This window comes from Cuculus canorus, chromosome 5 (assembly GCF_017976375.1).
Source record: "Cuculus canorus isolate bCucCan1 chromosome 5, bCucCan1.pri, whole genome shotgun sequence".
Classification (NCBI taxonomy): domain Eukaryota; kingdom Metazoa; phylum Chordata; class Aves; order Cuculiformes; family Cuculidae; genus Cuculus; species Cuculus canorus.
The window spans coordinates 42,886,943-42,914,492 of NC_071405.1; the positions used below are offsets into that span (position 1 = coordinate 42,886,943).

At 41.7% G+C, this 27,550-nt stretch overlaps 1 protein-coding gene across 14 annotated transcripts in view; it reads right to left on the minus strand.

Annotated features, from left to right (window-relative positions):
- BRSK2 (BR serine/threonine kinase 2) overlaps positions 1–27,550 on the minus strand; it is a 317,085-nt gene that overhangs the window by 158,202 nt on the left and 131,333 nt on the right. For all 14 annotated transcript variants that reach the window (XM_054068445.1, XM_054068440.1, XM_054068444.1 and 11 more), the window contains exon 2: positions 7,178–7,272. In XM_054068445.1, coding sequence (XP_053924420.1) covers positions 7,178–7,272 — 95 coding nt within the window. The remainder of the gene's footprint in view (positions 1–7,177; positions 7,273–27,550) is intronic.

Here is a 27,550-nt window from a genome sequence, read left to right on the forward strand (position 1 = left end):
CATGAGACAATTCTGATCTCAGTCAATCTACTTAAGGATTCCTGTCCCATCACTGCTAGAGCTATTCTGATATAACACTGGTTCTCTTTCCAGAAGAAAAGAAAAGATAATTAAAAGGTTTCCAGACAAGATTCTGCAGTATGAAATACAAACTAATGTAAAATGGAGTCACAAGTCTTTTCATCTGCAACCCAGGAAACAAGAGTTTAATACAGAAAATGTAGAACCAAGTTACCCTTGGTCCCTAATGAAATTAGCCTGCAAAGCACATACTGTGTTGCAGCACTGAGATCCCAGCATCTTTCTCCTCCTAAATGGTTTACAAGCTTGTGCAATGACACTGAGCAAACACTGGCATGGCAGAATCATGAAAATAGGATATAATAGTTTCTAAAAAACCTAGACTATATCTTGGCACAACAGATACTCATCCAGTTCCAGCATGGGGGTGGGGAGAGGAAATATTTAAAAAACCTCTGCTGTTTCTCTGGTGCTTATAGATACAGGTTTCAAATGGTTTGGTCAATATTGCATTCACGCAGCTGACTGCATCTGTGTTTCAGTCCGAGTTTTGTTCTCAATAAAGGAAGACATTGTGTGAGCAAAGAAAATTATTTTTCATACAGAGCTGTGTAACTTAAAAATCTCTCTATTGCTCAGGTTAGAAACCATGCTCCCGTAGCAACTTTTTAGCTTAAAAGGTTTAGGAAGTGATTTTATCCATAATCTAAAACACATTACCTATCTGCAAAGGTGGCCAGTTCTACCTATGGCTCAACCAGAACCCACTCTCCTGTGGCATCCTCTACTCTCTGAAGACTGGGATAGGTTTCGTCTTGCACCTCTTCAGACTGATTAATTAACCAAAGAACAGAGCTGCTTGAAGCACTGGTAGAAAGAGTCAATTAAAAGAGGTTTTAGCTTAAGTCAGGTCAAGAATCCAATGCTTTTTAGCAGTTTTCATCAACCTCTAGAGAGTCAGGAGAAAAAAAAAAAAAAAAAAAGAAGAAAAGTTTTGAATGCACCAAAGAGCCTGCAGCTCCAGATTGAAAAGAAAAAAACCCAATCTCTCCAGACCCATGGTTTGCATCTGGAATTAACAGAGACTCCATCTGCAGATGGCTCTGCTACAGAGGCAGAGGGAGAGACAGAGGGAGTCTGAAACTTCAGGTTCCCAGACTAACTGGGTGTTTGGCCAGCTAGAAATTCTGGAAATACTGTGGAATCAGACCAGGAGTTACAATCTCTGTATGTCAGCCTCAAGATTTTCACACTCTGCACCGCAACCCTGCAATACTGAGCCTGGAAATGAACCTTCACCTGGGGTTCCCATTGTCTTTCAGAATAACTCCTACTGGTTGTCCTTTCCAAGCAACTGAGCATCAAGCTGGAAAACAGCTGAGGATTCCAGTCTTTCTGCCACTCCCTCATGTAGCAATGCTTTGTAGGGTCAAATCTCTCTAGCTGGGGATACTGGGTCTGCTCCACTCTTGGAGCCTGTCTCAAGACTTCCTATGTCTTGGCCATGAGAGTCCCTGCAGAGGCAGAGCTTTCAGGGCCTTTGCATTGGAGACGGCAAGCAAGACTCCCTAGCGGCCTGCTACAAATTCAAAGAGATCAAAAGAAACCTAGTCTGACACATTTGGAGTTCACTGAATCAAAGTTATTTCAGACAAAATATTTAGTGAATCAGCTTATTTTGATAAAACTAAGTTTTGGCAAAGGAAGAGAATTGCCACAAGCTTCAGTAAGGAAAGCAATGTAAAATCAACTTATGGTCTGTCTCACCCCGAATGGAAGCCCGGTACAATTACAGTGGAAACAGCTGGAGTTGAAGAGACAGCTGAACAGAAAGGGCTTTTACAGGCTAATTATTGACAGCAGCTTCACAGGTAGATGAGGACTGGATAGTAGACCACATTCAGACATCTCATCTCTGGGAGCAGTTAACAGTAATCTCCATCCAGGCATTATGGTTATGATCAAGTGAAATGAATGCAAAAAAGCATTCCTTGACTTCAACCAGCTCTAGCTGTGGTTCATTTATTGCTGTATAACCAAGGCACCACACGAGGATGGCACACTGCCTGTATCGATGTGTTCACACATACAGGCTGCAGATAGGGCATGTTTTGTACGACAGAGGTTTGAGCCAGACTCCTATAAACACAAGTCTCTGGAATTAAAAACAGGGTGGAAGAAACGGGGCTGGTTATCATACTAACTCTAGAAAGCAAAAGGCACTGTGCACACTTGACAAGTTTTCTCCTCTGACAGGTACATCATGTGCTTATGATTCCTGTTTAATTTCCTTCTTTAAGAATATCTCAAACTGTGTTCCTTGTGGGTGTGGTAGAAAGTGGAGGTGGAAAGTGATTCTTCTCTGAAGGAAAATACAATTACTCAAGTTCTTTAACTGCTCAAACAGATGACAAGTGAACAGGCTTGCAATGTTCCCCACCAGCTCCAGTTTAAAACAAACCACTCTGCATTACATATTCAGTAACAGATCCCTACTCTCAAACTCCCTATAGTAGAAAAGAGACTGGAAAAAAAAGCTTCTTTCATTTTCCGCGTGTTTTTCATATTGCAAGGTGCTTTTTTATGTCTTTGAACTCAGAAGAGACACTTGCACACACGAAGCTGTGCTGTGCTAACTGGGTTGCGACTGGAATACAAACTAGGGTCACAGAGGCGGGGCATGAGTGTGTGTTTGTGCACTCATGCTCTTTGATAAGTGCCAACCATTCCTGCAGTTTGTTCACCACCTACACACTGTCAAATATACACACAGACATGCATATACTTCTAATCTAGTCTCTTCCAGTGCTAAAAGTATACAAGTGTGTGGTAATTCTCTGGGTTAAAGATAAACTACAATGAGGTTGAGAGTATTTTTAACAAGCACATGCAGTGAATGTGCAAGGGACAATCCATGTAAGTATAAATATACTAATTTGTGCCTTGCAACCTGCATGTCCAACAGCAAATAAAAATAGAAGTACCAGGTATGCACATGTTTTGGAGAGATTTAATTTCCTTTATCCTTTCATCTTTTTTTGCCATGAATACAAGGTCCTCTGGGTTATTCTCTTCTTGCAGCAATATGCCAATCAATCAGAAGAATAATAGATGAGTACCAGCAAGTTAGCTCAGTATTTCTTAATCGAGGAGTCCTAGAAAGTCTGATGAACACTTTAAAACCCTTTCTGTGGGACTTCTGTCTAATAAAGGGAAATACTTTCCCTCCTATTTGCTATTTTTAATATGACCATCTCCAAAATCTTGTGTGCCAGTATCCTAGATTAATTTAAACATATTTCACTGGTGAAATTAAATGTTCTCATTTCTTTTTTCATTTGTACCCAATGGTAGGGGTATTCAGTGGGATTCAGCAGCAGCTTAACGCCACTTCTACAGCAAACAACAGTAAAACACCTAAATACTGCAGCTGGATAACAATTAAGCTGCTATGGAAACATAAGAAAAAAATCTGATGTGGTAAAATTCAGATTTGGTGTTGGTGAGTTTGGCTTCGCTGTCAGGCAAACTGCCCTTGTTATGATCAAAGCAGAATTCAAAGCAAGCGACAATATTCAGTCTGATTCTGTCTCTGTCTCAGATTTAGCTTCTCCCTGACACTCTTCTGATATTCTGGTAATGATTTCTGTAGACCAGGCCTCCAGTCAGCAGCTGAGGACAGCTAGGTCAGCCAATATCACAGTCTTCTGTTTGAAAAGTCTGAAAATGAGGTATCCCAAAGTGAAGATGTTCCCTCCTTTAACTTTGCTTGGGAAAGCCTAAATTTCTGCTTCTGCAGTTACCTTGTACAAGCACCTCTCCTTACGCTCCAGACAGAGATAAGAGACTTCTTACAGATTTCAAGTGTGTGATTAGAAATTCATAGCATTTAAGGCTGTTGCATTAATCTAGTCAGAGCTAATGCACAGCACAGGAAACCACCTTCAACTATTTCCCGCTGCAAGTCCAGCAGCTGAAGCTGAACTAGGATCTAGGTTTAGGAAAGCACACGCCAGTTTAAAATGAAGTTCAGGGGAAACTTCAGCAGAAAAGATCGCCAGAGCTTTGTGGGGCTTGTTCCAATTAGCAACTTCATCCAGTGGTCAAACAGACCTAGTATTTCTACATTTGATCCGCCTACCTACAGCTTACAACTATTGGTTTCCAATAAGCTTTTTGCTTCCAGAACCATAATATTGTCTATCATCAAATGCCTGTCCCATTTATCACTATTTACAGACTATAAATTATGTCTTAACATTCTCTTTATTAAACTAGGTACCTTGTTCAATCTAGGAACCCTACTTCAATCCCAAGATGCTCCCTGTAAGGCACTCCTTTCTGAATCTCTCTGCTAACGTATACTAGAGCAAGCTAGAAGTACCGTGGGCGGCAGGACTCTGCATCAGTGGAGGTTACCACAGTGCAGCTGAAGAAACCCAGCTGAAGCTTTTTTACCAGTTGTGTGAAAGCTGAAGCAAGAACAGAACCAGCCCTTCTGTTCTCATCTGTGAAATTACATTTGTAGCTTTGCCCCAAAACCAGGCTCCCAAACAGCGCCAGGCTGGAGCTGGGAAAGGAACACTGCTCCCTATCCTGTGCTTAGTAAGGGCATGACAAAGCAAAAGGTTCACATGGGCACTGAGCAGCCCTGTCCTCTGACAGGGCAGCAAGTGCTTGGATGATACATTTACTGCAGCTTGTGCTGCATCGTGCCTGCCTGTGCATCGTCTCCATAGCAGCAGTTCTGCTAATTGAGACCAGCTGCTTCAATTCCAAATTCTTCTCTCCAGAAATTTCGATCCTACAACATTATGATTAGAAAGCACTTTACCAAATGCCTCTCAATTCTGCACAGCTCAGATGAAGAGCAGCTGCCGAAAGAAGGGAGAGTTCCCTGAATGAGCAGAATAAAACACTGCAAAAACACTGGAGAAATGAAGGCTACAAGAAGCAAGTCAAAATAGAATAGTGATGGCAGAGAAAGTGGCCTGCTGGATATGCTTGTGCCTGTCATTTTAGATGTTGAAAGGACTTCGAGCAGACTTCTTCCTTATGCTCTAGGATAAATGGCCACAGCACTGCAGCATTACAGCTTCATGCAGCAGGTGTGTGCATTTGTCAGATTCAGTTTTTCTGTCCAAGTACGGATTAAAGCAAAATCCATCAATCTAGGCCTGGCTTGGGAGAGTTGCTGTGGTCTTGAATCATTTGGCTTCAGGGACTGTTCTGTATAGCCCACTGGCAAAGAAAGTGACTGGAACTGATAAGCTAGTGGGAAGATTTGCAAAGTAAGAATGCCACCACACCACCATGACTTGGCATCACTGTTGGCTGTTTGCCTGTGGCTGCTGACTCTGTGCAGCAAGCTGTCAGCTGGATGTTTGGCAATGGTCACACTGGGATTGCCAAAAGCTGCAAGTATTTTTCCCCTTGGGCCAGGCTGGATTAAGCTGGCTAACAGTACAGTCAATTCCAAATTCACTCAGAAGTCTCAGACCACCAGACACAGACCATTCCTGAAAAGACATCTGGTTAATGAGTTTATGCAAGAACTGGGCAAACTACTTCAACCCCACCTGTTGTTCCAATCTCTTGAGCATAGAGAACAGAATCCTTGAAAGAGAAAATCTCATCAGGGATAGTCTGAAAATGAGAATCACAATACAATGTGTGCTCCTGTCCTGAGAAAGATGCTGTACAATTTTACACAAAACATGGCACGTTTCAGCATGCGTCTGTGTAAACAAGGGCCTAACACTCTATTTCACTACTCAGATTTGATGCTACAAACAAGATATCGCAACACAACTAAAGCAGAGAGATCACTTTGCTATGTTAAGTGATTTGCCTCCAACTCTGAAAATCAATGAGGTAAATAAAAGGCTTTATACAAATATCAGACAGCAAACAAGATGCTAATGTTTTTAAAAAATATTCCTACTACATTACTCAGGAAAATATTTAAAGTGTTTAGAGATTCATTCAGATTTTACCATTTACATACTTTGTTTGCTTTCATTGCGTTCTGTTCATCTGCTGAAACTCCCTTTGAAGTTGCAATTCTCTTACCTATTTCACTTTCTAACATTCAGTCTATATTAGAACAGTGTTTGAATCCACAGTACTGCAGGAGAGGAAATACTTCCGTGAAATTCCAGAAAAATAAGTCTGAACACATTACAATTGAATCTAAACTTCAAGATTCCTTCTCTGAAAAAATAAAATGCTATTGTATGCGTAACATTCACTGACTGCACATTCCTTTAATCTCCAATTTCTTTCTGCTCCTAGTAAGGTTGCCATACTTTCTTGTGTCAGAAAACAGCTGACAGATACAAGAAACACCAGTGTAGCCCTGTGTGCTTATAAGGAAGTTACCTCAATAAGGTGCTCTGCTCTGCATGCATACCTGTTAGTGTTACTTGCAGATGACAGCTTGACGGGATTATGTGGATTGCAGTGCTGTTGTGTTCCCTCCCATCAAGCTGAATTTAGTCTTTCTAGTCACCAAATCACATGAATAAACTTTATGCATATATTTGTTTTATTTTTAGGTTTCCAAGATCAAACAATGACACTCATGCAGGGATACAGATTTCAAAACGCTAGGTAAAAAAATGAATTAAGCTCTTCTGAACACTAAAGTCATTGAGACCACTAGGACAGACACTTTAACGGCTTCCAGTGGCACAGCTCTGTGGACTGTTAACAGAATTATAACAGTCACAGATCTTAGTGCATGAGATCATAACAAACCCATGCAGTAGACCAAGCAGTAGGAATGTTCAAAAAATGGATTCATCAGGCTCTCATAAATCTCTTCTTATTGACATTTCTATACCTCACTCTGCAATGTACCACAACCATTATGCACCGCTGCTGCAGTAGATGCCCAACACAATTCTGCCCCAGCAGAGAAGCAGCAGCTCCGCAGCTGACCATTTATTTTGTTCAGGAAGCATAGGCATACTCCCATTTAATTTCAGCTGCCCTAGCCTCCACCATAACTAAATTATTGTTATTACGCTCTGCATAATCCTAGTACTGACAGGGATGTTTGTTATATGTAATTAAAGATATTAATTTTGCATGGAACAGAAGACACAGAGCCAAGAACTTAATTTTTTTTTAAAATCTCCCATTAGAAAATTACCTTCATTAGCACCGACTCGCTGAGTTTCTCTCTGTTGACAATTTTTATCGCGACCTTCTGACATGTGACACAGTGAACCCCCAACTTCACAAGCCCTGCAGGAGAAACAGAGGAAAATAGAAAGGAATAATCGATTAGAGATAGTCACTGTTGAGATTTTTGCTATTAGTATGCCACCCAGCAGTTAGCTACTGATATGCAAACAAATTTCCACTCATTCCTCCTCCAGCCAGGTAAGGCCCTGTGAGTAATCAAGATCCTGCAGCTCACATTGTGACCATTTGGCAGTAAATCTGCCAATATCCTTAATGCTGCTTCTGCTGCCATCATTAAAACTGTGGGTTTGTAGTATTCCAGCTCTCGCTGCTCAAAGTGTATTCTACCACTATGAAGTAAACTTCTGCTAATGTAACTGTACTAGGCTAAAGGCTTTTGCTGACACTTAACATCAATAAAAGCTCAGAAATCAAGAGAACAGTCAAGTGTCTGCAGCGTACACATGGGCTCTCCATTCTCCTAGCTCCTTCCAAAGCTTTCATAATCATAATAATAAGGTACTTAATTATGCTTTCCCTTACTGATTTAATAGACCTGTGACAAATGCCATTGTGGCATGGAGGAACACCAACATATGCTGATACAATTCTAAGTTCTTATTTGTAAGAATTTACTATATCCTTGTCCTAGAATAATTTAGAGTGCTGTTAAACGATCATATTAGCAAAAGGATATGGATATCCCTGACAGGATCAGGATGTCTAGGCTATCACCAAAATAAGGAACAAGACTCCAAGAATTAAAAGAAAGAGATAAGTAACATCCCTGAATCATTATCTTTTGCTAATTTTTTATCTAAATCTGTTGACTTGCATGAAAGTACACTGAGATATTTCCCACCAGTGAGCTTTAGATAGTCCCCTCAACTCTCAACTCTATCACCATCAAGAAAATTTGTACCCAGAAAAACTGTACTTTGTAGGTCTATTCAAGTGAGATATTGTTTGCTTCAGCTTTTGACAAACATGCACATGCAGCACAACAACTGAGAGGCTAGATACTATCCCACTCCACACCAGGTATACCAAATTATTGTAACTGAAGTATGAAGAAATGGCATCTCCCCGGTGTCACCGAGACCCATGGGGCTTTGACGAACATTTATGAACAATGACATCACACATTGCCCACCCTTGGCTCATGGCTCCTAGGGTGGGCTGCAGATAAGATCCCAACCTCATCTCCTGATGCAAACCACAAAGCCAATCACATTGCTTTATCTGTAAATTGAATGCAACAGTTCTGCAATCCAGTGAAACAATGAACGTGGAACTTCACACTTGTTTATTATGGGACTCTTGTCTTACTGCAGACTGTCCCAAGTGAAGTGAACTGGAGCTTCATCAGGACCCCAGCAATCTCCTGAAGACACTTGTGAATCTTTTTGCTACATAGTTAATCATAAATTAGGAAACATTAATCACTGATTATTATGATGAGAAATAAAACTCTCAAGTCACTTCCAGTCACATCTCTTTTAGGGCAGGCTCAAGTGTTCTGGATATTTCTCATCACATAATTTCTCAGTCTCGTCTGGTCAAATGCTGACATCATTTCAGCGATGGCATAAACAAGTTGCAAAAATTAAGAATGTAGCACACTGACAAATCCATTTGAAACTGTGTATAGCAATAGCCTCTCCTCTGCCTGAGGCAGCTGAGAAGCACAGCTTGGAGAAGATGCTGTGATGTCCAGCCAATCCTCTCTCTTATGTCTGAATTTTTTCTGTTCAGTAGATTTTTAATGTTATCCATAGCACTATTGGCTCTATGTTCACTATTCATAGCATCTGCAGCCTTACTTCTTCTCTTTGGCTTTGTTCTGTGTTTGGATAGCAGCTACTTGATATCGTCTTGCTGAAAGTGTGCACAGTTTAAATCTCTGCCAATTATTTCCTTTCTACTTGCAGAACGAATCACAGCTCTACACCACTCTTGCAACACAACCACATCACTCTTCACATCACTCTTAGTTACACTTTCAAATCTCTGCAGAACTTCTTGCTCACTCCTTTCTATCTAGACTCCCATGATCTGTGCACAGCACACTACTGTAACATGCTGCAGACAAATTATGTTCAGAGGTCAATAAAGGTAACAAACGACTGCTCTCTGTAACTGGTCCTTCATCCCAAAGAAAACATAAAGCCTCCTGGTATCTCTCACTTCAGGGTTTGATTTCAAATGTTTTGCTCTCAAATCAAGACATCTGTCCCAATGAACTTGGCTGATCTATAAACTTTTTTTCCTTTGTCCTCCCTTAAGTATCCTGTCATTGAGTCATAGAAAGTCTTTAATCATGAACTTTTGGGACAACACCATGCTGTACAGCCAATCTTCACAGCGTCCTTTGTCCTTCTGGCTACTAACCTACCACAGAAACTCAAAAATTAAGATTAAACCATTATTTTGTTTACTCCAATAAAAAAAGTTATTCAATGGTTGGAAGACACTGCACACCTTGCAAAAATCTCAGTGCAATCTCACACTAATTTTATATTGAATCAATTCCATTGACCTCAAGAAGTTGTTCTTTATTTACTGTATGGTACGAGAGGGCAGAATGAGAAAACACATGTGAGATTTAATGCATTTTTCTTCTTCTCCTGATTCACATTTTAAAAATCAAGAGAAAAATGCATTGTCATCACTGTTTTATGGAGACAGAACTTTACTACAACACTCTAAACAGCCCAAGACAGAACTTTTCACTGTATTAAATTCACGAACATAATTTTAGGGTAAAACCAAAACATGCCATTCTGCCTTTCCTCCTCTCCTTTCCTCATGCCACTCCTTTTGCCATTTGCATATCCACTTACCAAAAATAAAATCCCTCTTAGTAAGTCCATCCATAGGATAAGGTCCTCCTGCTACTACAAGGAAATCCTAATTCAGCTTGGGCCAGAAGGGCTTGTATTCAGGACTTATGTTTCTGTCCTCTAATTCCAGTCTAGTGTATAACTACTCAGAGATGACTTACATGAGGATTTGAACTGCTGTGAGCTTCTGATGCTTGGGAAGCCCTTTTATTGACATAGAGAGCACAAACCATTCAAGATATATGATATGGCTGCATAATAACAGACCCTTAGAGAGAATAAGAAGCAACTATGTGAGTAAAATGCCGAGCTATTATTGAAATGGAAGTGGCAGAAATGCCTGCTTAGAAACAAATGTCCAAAGTGGGTTTACAGGGCTGTGGAAGAGGCTGTGGATCTTCCAGTTTTTCCTCTCCTGTCAATGCAGCTGTTAACAAGCACCTCAAATCTATAGCAAAACTCCAATACAAATGTGTCAATAGAATCATAGAATCCCTAGGTTGGAAAAGACGTTTGAGATCATCAGCTCCAATTGTACCTGTCTACTACTAAATCGCATCCCTAAGCACTTCATCTACCCATGTTTTAAATACCTCCAGGGATGGTTACTTAGCCACCTTCCTGGGCAGCATGTTCCAGTGCTTCCCCTTCAGGGAAGTTTTTCCTAATGTCCAGTCTGAACCTCCCCTAGCACAGCTCGAGGTCATTGACTCTCAATCTATCACTTTGGCAGAGAGACCAACACCCACTCCTCTACAACCTCCTTTCAGGTGGTTGTATACAGTGATAAGGTCTCCCCTTGGCCTCCTTTTCCATAGGCTAAATAACCCCAGTTCCCTCAGCCACTCCTCATAAGACTTGTTCTCCAGCCCCTTCACCAGCTTTGTTGCTCTTCTCTGGACATGCTCCAGGACCTCAATGTCTTTCTTATAGTGAGGGCCCCAAAACTAAACACAGGATCTGAGGTGCAGCCTCACCAGTGCTGAGTACAAGGGCAGGATCTGTTCCCCGATCCTGCTGGCCACGCTGTTTCTGATATAAACCAAGATGCCCCTGGCCTTCTTGGCCACCTGGGCACACTGCTGTCTCATACTCAGCCAGCTGTCAACCAACACACCCAGGTCTTTCTCTGCCAGGCAGCTTTACAGCCACTCTATCCCAAGCCTGTAGCACTGCATGGGGTTGTTGTGTCCCAAGTGCACCATCCTGCACTTGGCCTTGTTAAACTTCATCCTGCTTGTCTCAGCCCAGCGATCCAGCCTCTTCAGATCCCTTTGCAGAGCCTCCCTACCCTCAAGCAGATTGACACATTCTCCCAGTTTAGTGTCATCTGCAAACTTGCTAAAGGTACATTCAATCCCCTCATCCCGGTCATTGATAAAGATACTGAACAGAACTGGACCCAGCACTGAGTCCTGGGCGACACCACTTGTGACTGGCCTTTTACTAGGTTTAACTCCATTTAGCATGGCTCTTTGGGCGCAGCTATCCAGACAGTTTTTTACTCAGCAGAGGGTGCCCCTATCCAGGTCAATGGAAGACAGTTTCTCAAGTATAATACTGTGAGAAATGGTGTCATAGGCTTTACTGAAGTCCAAGCATACCACATCTGCAGCCTTTCCCTCACCCATTAAACAGGTCATCTTGTCATAGAAGGTGATCAGGTTAGTTTGACAGGACTTGCCTTGCATAAACCCATGCTGAGTGGGCCTGATCACCCCGTTGTCTTGCACGTGCTGTGTGATAACACTCAAGATGACCTGTTTCATGATCTTCCCTGGCACCAGGGAAGCTTATTGATACATTAAGTCCAGCATAGGTAACTGTCTGGTCCCAAAGGAAAACAAACGAGGCTGCCACTACAAGGATATTTTGTACTGGTTTGGCTTAAAGCCAGTCTGCCAGCCAACACACGGTTAACAGAGTTTGAGCTTGTCAACTTCATGAGTAACCCCTCAAACGCAGGCAAGTAACCTTCCTAATTGTTAAAGTTAACTCTGGTCAGTCCCAGCAGAGAATCTAAAATGCTATGGGAACCAAGCACTTGAAATGTCCCCTAACCACCCACGTAGCTGTCGCACACGCTTACTCCTTCAGGCACATTTCAGATTTCCATCCATAGGTGGGACTTTCAAGTATGCCGTTACATCCTGGGAGCTGCAACCACTGGTCTGCTCCAGCCCTATAATTTCAGGTTTGGGAGAAATCTTTTTAATTTATAATTAAAAGCCACAATTTGAAAACCAGTGAGTGTGAGGAACACCAGATGGCACATGGGAAAGATGCCATTCAAGGAAGAAGAGCAAAGGAAAGTGTAGAGGCCTGATACAGCCTAATGCTGCACTGACCTGCTAACAACCACGCCTGCGCATTTTGCTGCTTGTGAATTCCCACTCTGCAGATGCTTAAAGATACACAGATCTTTTCTGAAAAGGACAGGAGCTTATGTGATGAGCAGATTTAGATCAGTTGGACAGGTGCATATGCCATCCTGGAGCAGTCAGAGAAGAATCCTTTATTTTACCCAAGAATGTACCGTGGGGATGGAGAGACAAAAGCTTCCCTCCAACTGAGACAATGTATTCACCGTCAATTCCCAGTCACAGCAAGTCATCTCTGTGGCCTATATTGTAACTGGCAATCACCACCATGACTTTGCAGCAAAGGACAGGATTTCAGAAAAGGCTGATTTACTTTTGTCTTGCATTTTGTGTAGCAATTTTCTCTAAGACAGACTGAAAAAAACACTAAGAGTTTGGAGCTGGTGCTATTTCATATCCACTTCACAGCTGTGTAAATAGCAGCATGAGAGAACACAACCGTGGACAGCAACACCTTACTAATGATCCCCGTACCTCAACTTTTTATTAGAGGAAGAAACATTCTGGAAACGAGAAAACTGTTTTTCAAGCCTATCCAAACTTGGAGTCTGCCAAAGACATTGTTCTGAAACAAATTATCATTCTGAGAGAGAGCACCTAATAAATAGTAAAACAACTTTGTGGCTTAAATACAGCACTTTTGCTATAGTCATTGTTAATGAGTAATGCTTTCACAATCTTTCGGAAATGTTGAACACAAGTAACTCATTATCCTACTTTTTAACCTTAAGGCCAATAATTACTTCAAGAAGTGGAATGAAAAATTAGGCACATTTGCTACATTTAATGCATATGATTTTTCCAGTGGAAAATAGAAGTTTTTCATTTTCTTTTAAAATAAAATCAACCCAATGCAGTATTTGTAAGTGTTAATAAATTTATGTAGCAGGGAAACTAGCCACTGACTTCAGAAGACCATCTGCATGTTGCACATTGCTCACTCTTTTTATCATTTCACAGTGCACTGTCAAAAAACTTCCTGAAAAATCTGAGCAGAAAGCCCTGGTTTGGCCAAGAGTATCTATTTTGGCTGAATGAGCAATTAAAGGAATTTCTAGAGAGAAATATCACTTCGCCTTTAACTTGAGTTAGATAATTGCCAATTACAAGTCAATGAATACTCTGCAAACGTTAATCTAGGCACTGCGGGACACAAACTTTTCTTGAGGAATGATGAGATCCATGTCCCTCTTCAGACTTCATTAATAGTTTGTCAGGAGATGACCAAAGATGGCCACTTTCAGGTACAGCAAGAAGCCAGCAGAGTCCTGTCTATCCAGCCTAAGATACCTTTCAGAAAATACGTCGCTGTAATTAGGTAGCATCTGGGCAACGAGCCATATAACAACCCTGCTTGGTCCAGTGATCCACTGATGCACAACCAAGGGAGGAACAATGCACAGCAGAGAAAGAGGAGGTGAGGAAGGAGGAGGGGAAACAGCAGATAAACTGCTCTTCATATATGCTTTCAGCTGATATTAATCCCATTTTCTATGCTCATTTCTGACATCTCCCCTTCTTCACCACACTTTTCCACCTCCCTCCATCAGGAAATCTTCACACCCTTTTGACCCACTCATCAGCCAAGATTGTTTCAGCTAGAGTATATGTATATTAAGAACTTAATTAAGAAGAGGGGTTACCATGGAAAACCTTTATACAGAAGACAGAGGTCATGCTCTTCACAAGATTAGGCTCACCACAGAACACTTAATCTACCCAGCTCAGTGCTGATACAGCTTACTCTGCCCTCTGACACCTCTTAATCACCCACTGACAGATTCCTAACAGGATTTTCACTGACTGCCGATATGCTGCACTTCAGTAACGGCTCAAGAAGCGATTTGGATTAACTATTCTTGCACTCATGCTATGAACAAGGCACCAAACAGCAAGTCACAAGCACATGCAGTGCATCCCAATTCCCATGAATTCCAGAAGGGCTTGTTGATGGCAGTGGGGTACAGCCCATACACAGCCAGAGGAGAAATGTGTTGGATGGCCACTACATACACTGTTCTACATCTACAGATTTTTTTTCCAATGATAAATTGTTCTGTACCCAGCAAAACTAATAGGGGCTAATCTCTAAATTTCATTTCATTGTCAACCACAAAACCCTGGATCCTCCTCATGTTCCCTTATGAGATCTCCAATCCCATCCCAACAGATCATCACCACATCTGCGGACATCCTACTTCCCCCGCCACATCATAACACCTACAATTTCCTTCAATACGTTTACCTCCACGGTCATTAGGTTCTTATGTCTCCTTGCACAGTCTCCTGCATTAACACTCTCTGCAGTTTTATCCTTCTGTTCTGTGGTTCACTTACGACTAAGTTTTCTTCCACAAAGCTTACTCTCTTCTTTCTCCTCTGCAGAAGACAACACATGCTGCAGCCAGTCCACACCTGTGAGCACATTGTCTTGTTGGTCAACCAGCATCTACCAAACAGTATATCTAACATCGAAGTTGTATTTCCCTCTTGGATTTGGTTCTTCCTCCAGCAGTCAGTCAACAGCATCTAACAAAGCCTGAAAGGACTTAATTATCTTGGGAAGATTTTTGAGATTCTGAGATCTTTATGTTAATGTCATTCAATTTATTTACACAGAGACACTCTTACTATATGCTATGTGTTATCACATACAAGAAGATAATTAGGCCAGGGTTCGGGAAAGAGTACAACAGGGATGTCTCATCTTCCCTGTTCTGTACTTGACTCCTATGGTATGGTCTTAATGATGCTGAGGCCTCCCAAGAGGGCAGTGGGCTTTGGAATTTAAATCCTGTTGAGTTAATGCCTAAGTTCAAATTTCTCTGAATTGGTAATGCAATTCCTCTTACTATAGTTTCAGACTTCTTGAGTTCCTGTTCAAAGCATGACATCTGGATTATTTATTTAAAAAAAAAATATTGGGGCTTCCTAGTGAAAAAAGATTAATACAGACACCTTGCATGTCTGGCTGTCCACACACCCTCCATGTCCAACAAGTTTGGATCCCACTGGCCAACAACCACTAAATTCAACAGTGAGCCCTCAGTAACAGGTCATACAAAATTCAGCAGCTAGCTACAGACAGACCTTGTAAGTCACCCAGGTACAGGAAAAGTAAGGATAGAGATTAGTGTTCAGTCATTCAGTCTGGCTAAGAGAAAATGCCTTGTTGGTCAGCCAGCATGAGAATGAAATCCTGAGCAGAGCCCTACTGTACTGCCTTGGCTACAAGCTAGACAAGGGAACAGGGGAGGTGATGGAGAGAGAGCAGCACTGAGGCTATTGGAGGGGCAAGAGGTCAGGGTGGAAGGCCTGGAGTCTTGTAATAGGAGACTTATGGGCCTACAGAACACAGCGCCATAGGATAAAATGGAAAGAAATAGAAAGAAATTATTTTAATAAGATTCTGGTGTTTTCACATGACTCCTAGAGCCCTACACATGGGCCTATGTAGTCTCAATTTGAGTGCTCAAAGTGCTTCCTGTCCTCCCTAAAGGATTGCAGACATTATAAAACTGAGGGCAAAGTTCTCATGACACAATTGTAACAGACTGCTTTTCCTATTTTGCAATATGTTCCTCTGTAAAAAGTCTAGGAAATACTACATTTTCTCATTTATACTGCATATGAGAAACCCCAAGCCTTAGGCTTAGGACAATGGGAAAAAAGACCATCTGAAAACCAATTTCTGGCTTACGAAAAGAAAAGTCACAGCAAAAGAATTAAAGGTCAGGAAAAATAGACTATTATCATTTTAATGGACAGAAACAGGCATATTAAAAAAACAATTTTCCAAAGTATTTCCTTTAATGTGAGAATAATGGCTCAGGTCACAGCACGGAGCTGAAAGGATTTATCGACTTCTACACCAAGAATAACAGGAGCTGCCTGCTCATGTAGTACAACTTCCCTACAGCTGGTTCATTGTGTTCCTTACAGAGAGGAAAGAAAGCAGGGGTTCATAGTCAATACACTGTTCTAAAAAAAAAGGCCCAAGCACCTCATTAATTTAAGGTAAATATTATGAGAAACAATGTAGTACCTAGACAGTGTGGTCAGATGTGCCTCTACAAAAAAAAAAAAAGAAAGAAAATAAAGTGAACCTAATTTTCTTTCAGAAGAATGGCTGTTGAATAAATACAAACATGCACACCACAACCCACCTTCTGCTACCCAGCTTTATCACTTAGAAACTCATAGCACAGTGGCTGAAGTTAAGTATGTCCTGGAATAGAGTTCAATTTCAAACTCAGGCAGGAACCAGTGATTATAGAAAGGCATTGGCATGAGAACTGTGCTGTCAAAACACATCTTTGTGTCATGCTTCTGTTCCACGATTTCTATGCAACAATCCCTGCCTGGTTTCCTGGAAGATCCCACAGTGCATTTTTCTTTTCTAAAAGAATTCACTGAAGAGGATGACGAACAACCCCATGCGTCTGACCTAAAGCCCACTGAACTCAATGCAAAGGCCCAACTGTTTCAAGTATAGGCGGACTAATTTCTTCATCATCAGCTTATGGCTATCCAAAGCTTGCTCCCTCTAATGAGTGTTACTGTAGAGAATGAGATGGAAGTGCTGAAAGATCTGGCTGTAGAACAGCTTGTATGCTAGAACCAGCTGTTCTCAAAGTTTATAACTCCCTGTATGTATTAACTATCACTAAGGCAAAATAAAACTGCAGGCATCGTTGTTCTTGAACCTATGGCACCTTTTACTGCACCACGCCCACACACAGGAAATGTTCTGCCTTTATTCAGACTGGTAATTTCTTAGTAGCAGAATAAAACCCTTAAATCAAGCCCCTCACAAACACTAATTCAAGGCCAAAACCACTATAAAAGAAGGATAAAGAGTGGGTGAGTTTTCTCGATGTCACCAGAGAATGTCATCCCTAGGTTTATCTCTGAATGCTTTCTATTCTATCAATAATTGTATTTCTTGGCCCCACACATTTAGCATGAGGTGTCAGAAGACTCAGGAAGGTTCAGTCAAAAAAATCACTTAGGTAGAAGGACAAGTTTTAAGTCTGGACAATTACATAGGAATACACAGAAGAGCAACACGCACCCCTCTCCTTATGAGCTACAAAGTCTGGGCCAAAGTTAAAAACACCATTCCCCAAGAACAAGACTCCCACATGAGGACCTGGTTTTCCCTGCATGTACACTAGTGTGATCTCACTGGCTTCCCTGGAATTACTCCCAATTCCCACTGACTGAGAAAAGCCACATTCCTACCAGCCTCTCAAAGGAGGTGACACAACACAGTGCAGTTTACAAACAATGGCCACAGAGGAGCTCAGTGTTGACTCAAGAGCTGCTCATGCTCAGAAGAGAAGGCAGCTCAGAAATAATTGAGATTGCTGTGCCTGTTCAGTGTCCCGACATACACAGGGGATAAACGTGCTAAGACAATAAAGTACTACCCAGCAATAATGGCATTAAACAAATCACATATCACTTCCTGCAAAGCCACTGGCCTTAAGGGATACTGCCTGTAAAGAGCACAAGAATATATTGTCTTGTTGTTATGAACATTACACACACTTACATTCTTTGGCTTTGTATTATGAGCTCCTAAATGACTACAAACTGCTGTGATATTCTTTACTTGTACTGTGGGGTCAGGCTACTCACACATAAAGGCAATGACCAAGTTGCCCAGGGTGGGGTATGTAAGAGTCTCTTCTGAACACAAGAATCATCAGTAGCTGAATAGCATTTATCTGGCAGGACAGGTATCCCACAGAAACACTATATGAGTGTGATCCTCTCTGCTTAAGATACTAAAGGTTAGAGGTTGCAGTTCAAATCTTATTAGGGGAATAATTTAAAAAAAACTCTCAGGAAGGATCTCTTCCCTTTCACCGTGACTGAAGCCTCAGCAAACACCAGCAGACAGAGAAACACAGAAAGAGAAGGTTGTTTGTCTAAACAGATGCTTATAGTCATAGCTGCAGTTGAGAAAACCAGAACTGAGAAAGACCAATGGAAACTAAGGCAAATCTGTGGCCTTGTGTAATTACAAACTGACAAATATAAAGGAGAGTCCCCCAGCCCACAGCACCAAATGTAAATATCAACAACTATGTGAACAAGCCTGAAGTGAAGGTACTTTTAAAAACCTTTGTCTCTCTTCTCTGCAGTATACTCCTCTCAAAATCTACCTCTGCAGCTGTATGTGAATGGTATTGTGTACTGTACCTAATGCTGTCCTAGGAGAGGAAGGTGCCCTGTGAAACCACAAAGGAACCAGGTGAGTGAATACTATAGCAGGAATGTCCAGAATGCACTTGGTAGCAGCACACTCAAAACAGCATAAGGAAATAAATCAAGTCTTCTCCAAACATACCACTTAATTAGAGCTGGTGGTCCAGAATCCACTGCTGAGGAGAAAAAGCAAAAACAATGTTGAATCTGCTGTTGGTTAGACAGCCATAGAATCACACAGGCTGGGCAGGACCTCTCAAAATCATCTAGTTCAAGCCCCTGCTCAAGCAGGGCCAGCTAAAGCAGGTTGCCTAAGACCACATCCAGCTGGGTTTTGAATATTTCCACAGATGGAGTCTCTACAACCTCTCTGGGTATCCGTTCCACTGTTTGACCACCCTCCCAATAAGTAACTGTCTTCTCGTGTTCAGATTGAATTGCATTTTAATTTGCGCCCACTGCCTATTGTTCTCTCAGCAGGCACTACTGAGAAGAATCAGCTCCTTCTTCATTCCCTCCCATCGTGTATTTATGCACATTGTTGAGAAACTCTCGAGCTTTTTCATCAGCCTGAACAGTCCCAGCTCTCCTCTTACATTCCCTTAATCTTGTGGTCCTGTCTCGGATTCACTCCATTAAGTCCATATGCGTCTTGTACTGGGGAACGCAGAAGTGGCTTCAGTTCTCCAGCTGTGGCCTTATCAGTTCTGAGTAGAGGGGAAGGATCAACTCCCCTGATCTAGTCAGTCCTGCAGCCTAGGATACTGTTGGCCACCTTTGCTACAAGGGTACATGGCTGGCTTATGGTCAGGTTTTTTTGTCCACCAGGACTCCAAGGTCCTTCTTTGCAGATCTGCCTTACAGTTGGCTGGTTCTCTGCATGTAGTGGTGTCCGGGGCTACTCCTCCCCAAGTGCAAGACTTTATATTTCCCCTTGCTGAACTCCATGACATTCCTGCCTGCCCAGTTCTTCAGTGTCTCAAAGCACTTCTGGATGGCAGCACAATGGTGTAACAGCCATTCCTCCTGGGTTTGGTCTCAAAAATACAATATATTAAATTTGGTTAATTCAGTGGTTTCTTTCCATTCAGTCTTGCGAGCAACCAATAAGCAAGGAACAACTACAGAGTGTTTTAAGGATGTATAATCAAAGAACAATGTTTCTTTGTAGCAGTTTTAAAGAATGTTACCTTAATTACTCTCAAAAACTCTTCATGTTTTCTACATATTTTATCCTATAATAAAAACTTCCCACTAAAGTTTTCTACCTAGTACAAGATAATCCAAAGAAACCTAAACCAGAAGCTGTACAAACAAGAGGGAGTGGGAAAGAGATGTGAACGAGCTATTTATTTCTTTTCAACCATGCCAGAGTCCATTTACAGGAGCCCTCCTATCAGGAGAGATCTTTGTGACTTACAGATAACTTCACATCCTTCTGCTCTGACGACAGGCAATGACATGAATGGCCCGCTGCTGTGGTAAATCCATAATTTTATTAGCTGGATGTGTGAAACAGCATCTCTTACCTTACCCCAACCTTCCCCCTGATTCTTTCAGCTTAGAAGCCCTCACAAGACGCTGAGCCATACGAATTGCTCTCCGCTTCTTTCCACACAGCAGGAAAGAGCACTGCTGGAGTATTTTCTGACAATAACAGCAGCTTACTCCTTTCCTACACCAGTGAAGTTTATTTGCCAACCGTACTTCTACCTCAGACACTGTCAATCCATCAATTTTTTTCTGGAATCATTGAAAGGAAGAAGAGTAACAACACATATAATTGAAACTAAGACTTCCTCCTCCAGAGACCTTGCTTCAAGGTGTGGTTGGTCTCACATTAATTTCAGATGGGGATTGCTGCAGATCCCAGTGCAACACAATCTGTTTTCCAGAGGCCAGAAACATCAGGCAAGCAGTGAAGCGGGCTGGGAAGCCAGCAGAGAGAGCTCTGTATAGTGTCTGCCTTAAAGTACCTCACATGTTGTTGTAACTGTTTAAACCAAACTGTTTTAAAATCTTTTTTTCTCCTTTATGCTTATTTTCAAACGGAACCAGCACACCTAGATAATAAATGATGATTTTAAATTTTTAAAAATCGATTCAATTTCACTTCAATTTCCAAACCAAACAGAAGTTGAAGCAAATTGCCTATAAAGAATATATGCCCATTTACAGTGAGCACAAAATGCCAGCCATCAATATATAACCTAGCAAAAAATTTTAAAGAAAGGATGCAACTAAATGCACATTAACTACATTATGACTTCAACAAATGGGCAGTGGGGTAAAGAACGTGTTCCTAACCACAGGAAAGAAATACTAAATTTTGTATAAAGAGGTTTTTTGCAAATCAACATACCTGGATGGCCACTAATTTGAAAAATTGACCTCTTTTTAGGAAAAGAACTAAAATACACAAATGACAAGTAAGTATGGAAACAATAAATGAAATTTATTGTTAAAAGTAAGGTTTTGCCCTTACTGTTTTAAACCATAATGAAAAGCCACAATCTAAATTACATTAATTTAAACATAAATGATATAAAACCATCAAACCTGTTTTTCAGATAACAATTCTCTTCATAGCTAGGAGACCAGCACCATGTCAGAAATGAAAAAGTGCACATTGCTGCCAAACCCCACCTCCTTGGCAGCACCTGCACTTAAATTACTGATGTCTAGAGCCTTCTTCTGTAGTTTGAAACATGTATTTCCTAATCTTCCTAATGTCGAATGTGGGAACTCGCCTATTCCAAGACGGAGAAATAGGGGTGCTGTGGGAAGTATGTCAGTACTTGAGATGGGTTCCAGCTTTAAGCAGAGCTTAATCTTTAAGACAAAGCCAGAGAACTGCCCACAAAGTAATGGAGCTACTGAGGTGAACCAGGTAGATTCAACGTGAATCAAGAAGCAAAGATATTGATATTTACATATGTATTGGAATTTGCACTCTCTCTCCTGCCCACATATAAGCACACAAAGAATGAGGTAATATCGGCGCTGCTACTGGGAAAGACCAACTGTATGACAGCTTTAATACAATAAGAACTGGATGCTACGCAAAATAATTATTTCCTCCAGTCATTTCCAAGGCTGATGAAGTTTTCAGGACCATGGACAAAGCTTCTTAAAAAAAATACGTAACACAACAGAGAATTAATTGTATGAACGAGAGCCCTATGAAATTATTATTGCTGTTTATATTTGAAGACTAAACCCAAGACTAGGACCCTACTGGGACAAACATTGTGTATACATGTAATAGCTGCTAGGTGCTGCCCTGGGTAGATGGTTATGATCCAAGGCCATCAAAGAGTACACCCAATTCTACACTATTTTTCTGTTTGAAGATAAAGACTTTAGGCATGAGGAAATTGGGGAGCTTGCTGAAGGTCACAGGGAAACCCTGTGGTAGAACTGGAAACCAAGCATATGTCACAATTATATTTTAAGTTGGTGGGAACAGGTAAAAGCCTGAAAATCATTCTTAATGTATTTTCAACTACAAACAACATGCAAGAGCAGAAATAGCTGGCCAGCAGACTATAATTTTTATTAAATTCCAGATAAACTTCACACTCATTCCCCACTATAGCAGTGTAAAAGGAGAGTAATTCCACTTGCACCACTAGATCTGTTCCTGACCTATAGCAGAAAAATCTGAGAGTAGAAGTGGCTCGTGTGGTGAGATAGTTTTCAAGTTTATGATCCATTTAATGAAAAAAACAATAATGAGATTTCAACACTGTGTTTTGGATAGGAGAAAGGATGCTGGTTTCTGGAATTAACAACAGAAGAAAAGAAAAAAAGATTTTCCTTTATATGAAGGAAAACCTCTCTCCTCTTACCTATCATTTTACTCACTCTGCTCTAGGTTCACTTTAGGACGGGTTTGCAGCAGTATCAGTAGACCGAGCTGTTCAAATGGAAAGGGTTAAGCTGGTCAAAAGACTGTGTTAGGGAGGGATGTGATAATCATCTGGTGCTCATATCATGATCCTAGCAGCAGAATGGCTGCCACAGCTCGGTTTCTGCTTGTTTAGATTGGTTAAGTGTCTGCTCATATCAGCGGCAGGGCTAAGGCAGGTTCATTGTGCTGTGTGTGCTTTGGGACAAGGAGGGCTGACGGAGATGATAAGTGCCGCTCTGCAGAGCAGCAGGAGTACCGACTGGCACATGTGGGGAGGTACAGTACAATAATCTCCCATCTGCATGATACAGCTTTGAATCCCTTCCTTTACAGCTCAATAGGTGCATCTGCTGCCCCTCTGCTAATCCTCAACATTGTTTAAAATGCAGATCAGTGGAGATCCTGCTTCTTCTTTCCCATTACAGGCCACAGCCTAATAAAAGAGCTTTAATCACACAGACAATATTCTATCTCTTGCAGGGTGTGCTGCTTCATTCTTTCCTCTTCGCCTTTGTTTGGAAGCCAGATCTTTGTCAGGCACTAGCAGGAGCAGAATTTAATTTTGGAATACAAGGTTTGAAGGCAGTCAAAGAGACTAGCCTTTCCCCAAACTGTGGCATAGTAATTAGAAGACTGTGACTGCAAAAGGTAAACAGCAGGGAACTTGGGTCATAGAACCCCCTGAGAAAATGCATCCTAACCCCCTGGATATGTTGCATGATTTTTAAATGTAAAAAACAGCATCAGCAGACTTCCTTACTTGTCTTTGTCTCCTTAGCATTAATGCACTATGACATTTTTTCAGATGTCAGAAAGTACAACAGCTACAGAGGAAAGCTACAATTGGTTATGTGAATGTAGGCCGAGAAAAATGACTTAATTTACCTCACATTAAGAACATATTTCACGTATGCATGAAATATGCATGAAATATGCATGTGTAAATACTAACCTGAAATAACTAGCTCTTTTCAGGCATTTCTACACCCGAATGAATGACCCAGTAAGCTGGAAAGCCGTTCTTGCTGTGATGAGAGGGTGACTGTCATTGTAAAAACAAGATGCTAAGATCCACCGTGGTTAAGCCCTGATGCAGCTCTGAATCTTCCAAGAAATAAGTGACATCCCAGACTCCTCCTTTCTATGGCTATCACCATCGGTGCATTTCAGAGGGAAGGACCAGCCTAGAATTCTTCTCATATATGCTTATCCTTAGATTAATTTTCTTCTCCACCAAACTTAACTCCTGCAAATAACTGTAAAGCAGAATAAAATAAACTTCATCTCTCCCTGAATCCTTCCTGTGTTCTTATTTTCCAAGAAACGCATTCAAAGCATGATGATAAAACATAGCATACCACAAGGGATGTGATACAGATAACGAAGGAATAAAAACCACAAGGGATGTGACTAAGAGGGATGTAGTCCTTGTCATTAATACTTTCTGAGTTACCGTATCCCCACGAGACTGAATGGGGACAAATCACTGCTTGCAAGACTTACAGATACTACTTGGAACTTGGCAAGCCCCACACTTTCACTTGTTGAAATAACAGCTGCTCTGCAGGGACCCTCTGCTGTAGCACAGTCAACTGGACATCACAAAGGGTCTTGAATGGCCCAATCCTACAGGCAGACACAGGTCAAAACCATTCAAGACATTCCTCTGTTCAAGTCACATGCTCTGTTCCTTTATGAAGTCTAGGCAGATGCTATGCTAGCCACTGAGTTCCTTGACAGCAGGAAACCCAACATGTTCTGTCCAACTTACACATCTGTACAGAAATTGTTGGAAGCAGGAGTCGTATCCTTTGCAGCCTCTTTTATTCGAACTCATGGGAGTCCTTAACAGTAGCTCTATGTCAGTTAGATTCGCTGATCAAGGACAGCCCAGCACATGGTCTTCTTTTGCCTGTTGTTATTGTAGCAAGTAAAGAGGAAAAGACTATGGGATGAGTCATTTCATCAGTACCCAAACGCATACATTATTTGTCTCATTACATAGATACAATGTGATTTTCAATTAGCTGTCCAACCGTATGATCGAACACAAGATACTTTAATTATGTCTTTCATGGACATGCTTCAAAGGTACCATTTCAGTCTCAAAATAATTAACTGCATGCACAGGCAACTTCAAGAGTTCCAGAGGGCCCGTGGTTACTTTCCTTTTTAAAGATGCAGAAGAGTTATTTGAGTTTCCTGAACTGCAAAGGCCTCCTGGTTGCAAGATAACTGCACTGAATTTATCTGTCCAGAATTACAGCTGCCTGTGCATGTGTATATGGTTGGGCTCCTAAAGAAACATGGAAAGTGGTCAATAGCTGCCATATGAGATACTTAATACTTCAGAAGAAGCCCTCTGTGAATATTAGGTCTTGCAAGAGTGTCTTTGATGAAGCACCACAGGGTTTGTACCACCTCCGAAAGGTGTGCACAGACCGCCACACAGACTACCCAAACGAAACCCAGGAAAGTGGTAGTGAAGCAGGGCTGAGGAGGGAAAAAGCTGGGAATAGGCTGGAAATGAACCAACAAAGCTGAGTTACATTCACTACTTCTTTCACCAAGTAGCAAGTGCTGACCTACAGTAGCAGTGTCTCGTTTGGTGTTTGTATAAGCAGTAGTAAATTACTACCTCCTGGTGAAAAAGGTGAGGAAGACACTATGAAACAAGTTTTCTCTAATTAACAAAGACTCCCAGGACCATTTATACACTGTCCCTTCCTAACAAGGGCAGCCAAAGTCACAATCCAGTTCTCCTCTATATTTAATGTCTGTAATTACTAGCATACAACAGTATGCCTTAACAAACGGCACTATTCAGAGCATCAGACATTTAGATCGGCACTTCTGTGTATATTAGATACAAAGCACAAAAATTTCATAGCAAAAAAAATCTTTTTTCTTTTTTTTTTTTCTTATAGGAATACTGAACTTCCATTTCAACTGCTGGCTAAAGTGTTTGAATACTCCTAACGGTCTAGAGAGAACAGTAAATTTGGCAGCTCTTATTATGAACAGCAGTGTCTTGAAAGATGCCCGCCTGCCAGTGATCTCTACCAAGGTGACCAGATGACAAATACTGCAATTTATCTAGACTAGCTATTCCGGAGTTGCTGAAGATAGTGCCAAAAGGAATTTGGACCATTAACTTAAAGGGGAAAAAATGGCAAGTACAAATGTTGCCAAAAGATACTTATTGTTCCCACAACAGCAGTGGATCTGCTGGAGGGTAGGGAGGCTCTGCAAAGGGATCTGAACAGGCTGGACCACTGGGCCAAGGCCAATGGCATGAGGTTCAACAAGGCCAAATGCCAGGTCCTGCACTTGGGGCACAACAACCCTATGCAGTGCTACAGACTAGGGGAAAAGTGGCTGGAGAGCTGCCTGGAGGAGAAGGACCTGGGGGTAATGGTTGACAGCCGACTGAACATGAGCCAGCAGTGAGCCCAGGTGGCCAAGAAGGCCAATGGCATCTTGGCTTGTATCAGAAACGGTGTGACCAGCAGGTCCAGGGAGGTTATTCTTCCTCTGTACTCGGCACTGGTGAGACCGCACCTTGAATACTGTGTTCAGTTCTGGGCCCCTCACCACAAGAAGGATGTTGAGGCTCTGGAGCATATCCAGAGAAGAGCAACGAAGCTGGTGAGGGGGTGGGAGAACAAGTCTTACGAGGAGCGGTTGAGAGAGCTGGGGTTGTTTAGCCTGGAGAAGAGGAGGCTGAGGGGAGACCTTATTACTCTCTATAACTACCTAAAAGGAGGTTGTGGAGAGGAGAGAGCTGGCCTCTTCTCCCAAGTGACAGAGGATAGGACAAGGGGGAATGACTTGAACCTCCACCAGGGGAGGTTCAGGCTGGATATCAGAAAAAAAAATCTTCACGGAAAGAGTCATCGGGCACTGGAACAGGCTGCCCAGGGAGGTGGTTTAGTCACCTTCCCTGGAGGTGTATAAGGAACGGGTGGATGAAGTGCTTAGAGACATGGTTTAAGAGAGTGTTAGGAATGGTTGGACTCGATGACCCAGTGGGTCCTTTCCAACCTGGTGATTCTATGATTCTATGAAAAATTTTGGATGTATAGAGGCATCTTTTGTAATTACAGGTTTTGGTTGTTTTTCCTGTAGGTATTTGTAAGAAGTTAATTTGTTTGTTTGTGAAGCTACTAAGCTCTCTGGAATCATTTCAAAATTGTTTCTGCTTCAGATTCAGAGATTTTTCCACCGCCGAGTTCTCTGTAAATTATCACATAGGGAATGAAAGGAGATAGAGCATGTACCTTCAGAACATGTGAGATGGTGATGGGTACCACACAGGCAGAAAACTAAAGTTTCCTTGTGCATCTCTGCTCTCTGCCAGCAGGACTGGCTGGGTGATCCTCAGCAGCAGCAAAAATGCCAGTGGATCTTACCGACCTTAAGTGCCCGTTTCCACGGAGAGTGGGTACTTCAGTACACAATACACGTATAAAAGCAGAGAAAAAACTGTTTAGCAACCCCAAACTTTGGACAGGGTCACGTGTTGTAGTTTTACATACGCTCTAACCTCACAGAAGCTAATGCTAATGCTACAAGCGGCAGTGAAATCTTTTCACGTCACCTGCAAGTGGACAAATTCTTGTCCATGCAGTAAGTCAGCTCAGAGAACAGATACAGGTGAAAGAACACCCAGGAACTAAAAAGATTTAACTAATTCAAGTCTGTCCCCAAACTCAGCACACGGAAGAACCACACAACCTGCAGGGGAAGAGAGGTCACTTCCCCTAACAGCAATGCCAGCTCAGCCACACTGACACGTACATACACAATTCTACAAGTACACCTCTAGAATGTCCAAAATCAAGTCCTTTTTCTGTTACAAACTCCCTTCACATCACTGATCAATCACTGTTTTTTCCAAGCCACAATTCCCCATCAGTGACACGAGGTGATGTTATTTCCTTTGAGCTTTCCCTGTACTCAGAGTGTAGGGGATTTAGTGCCAG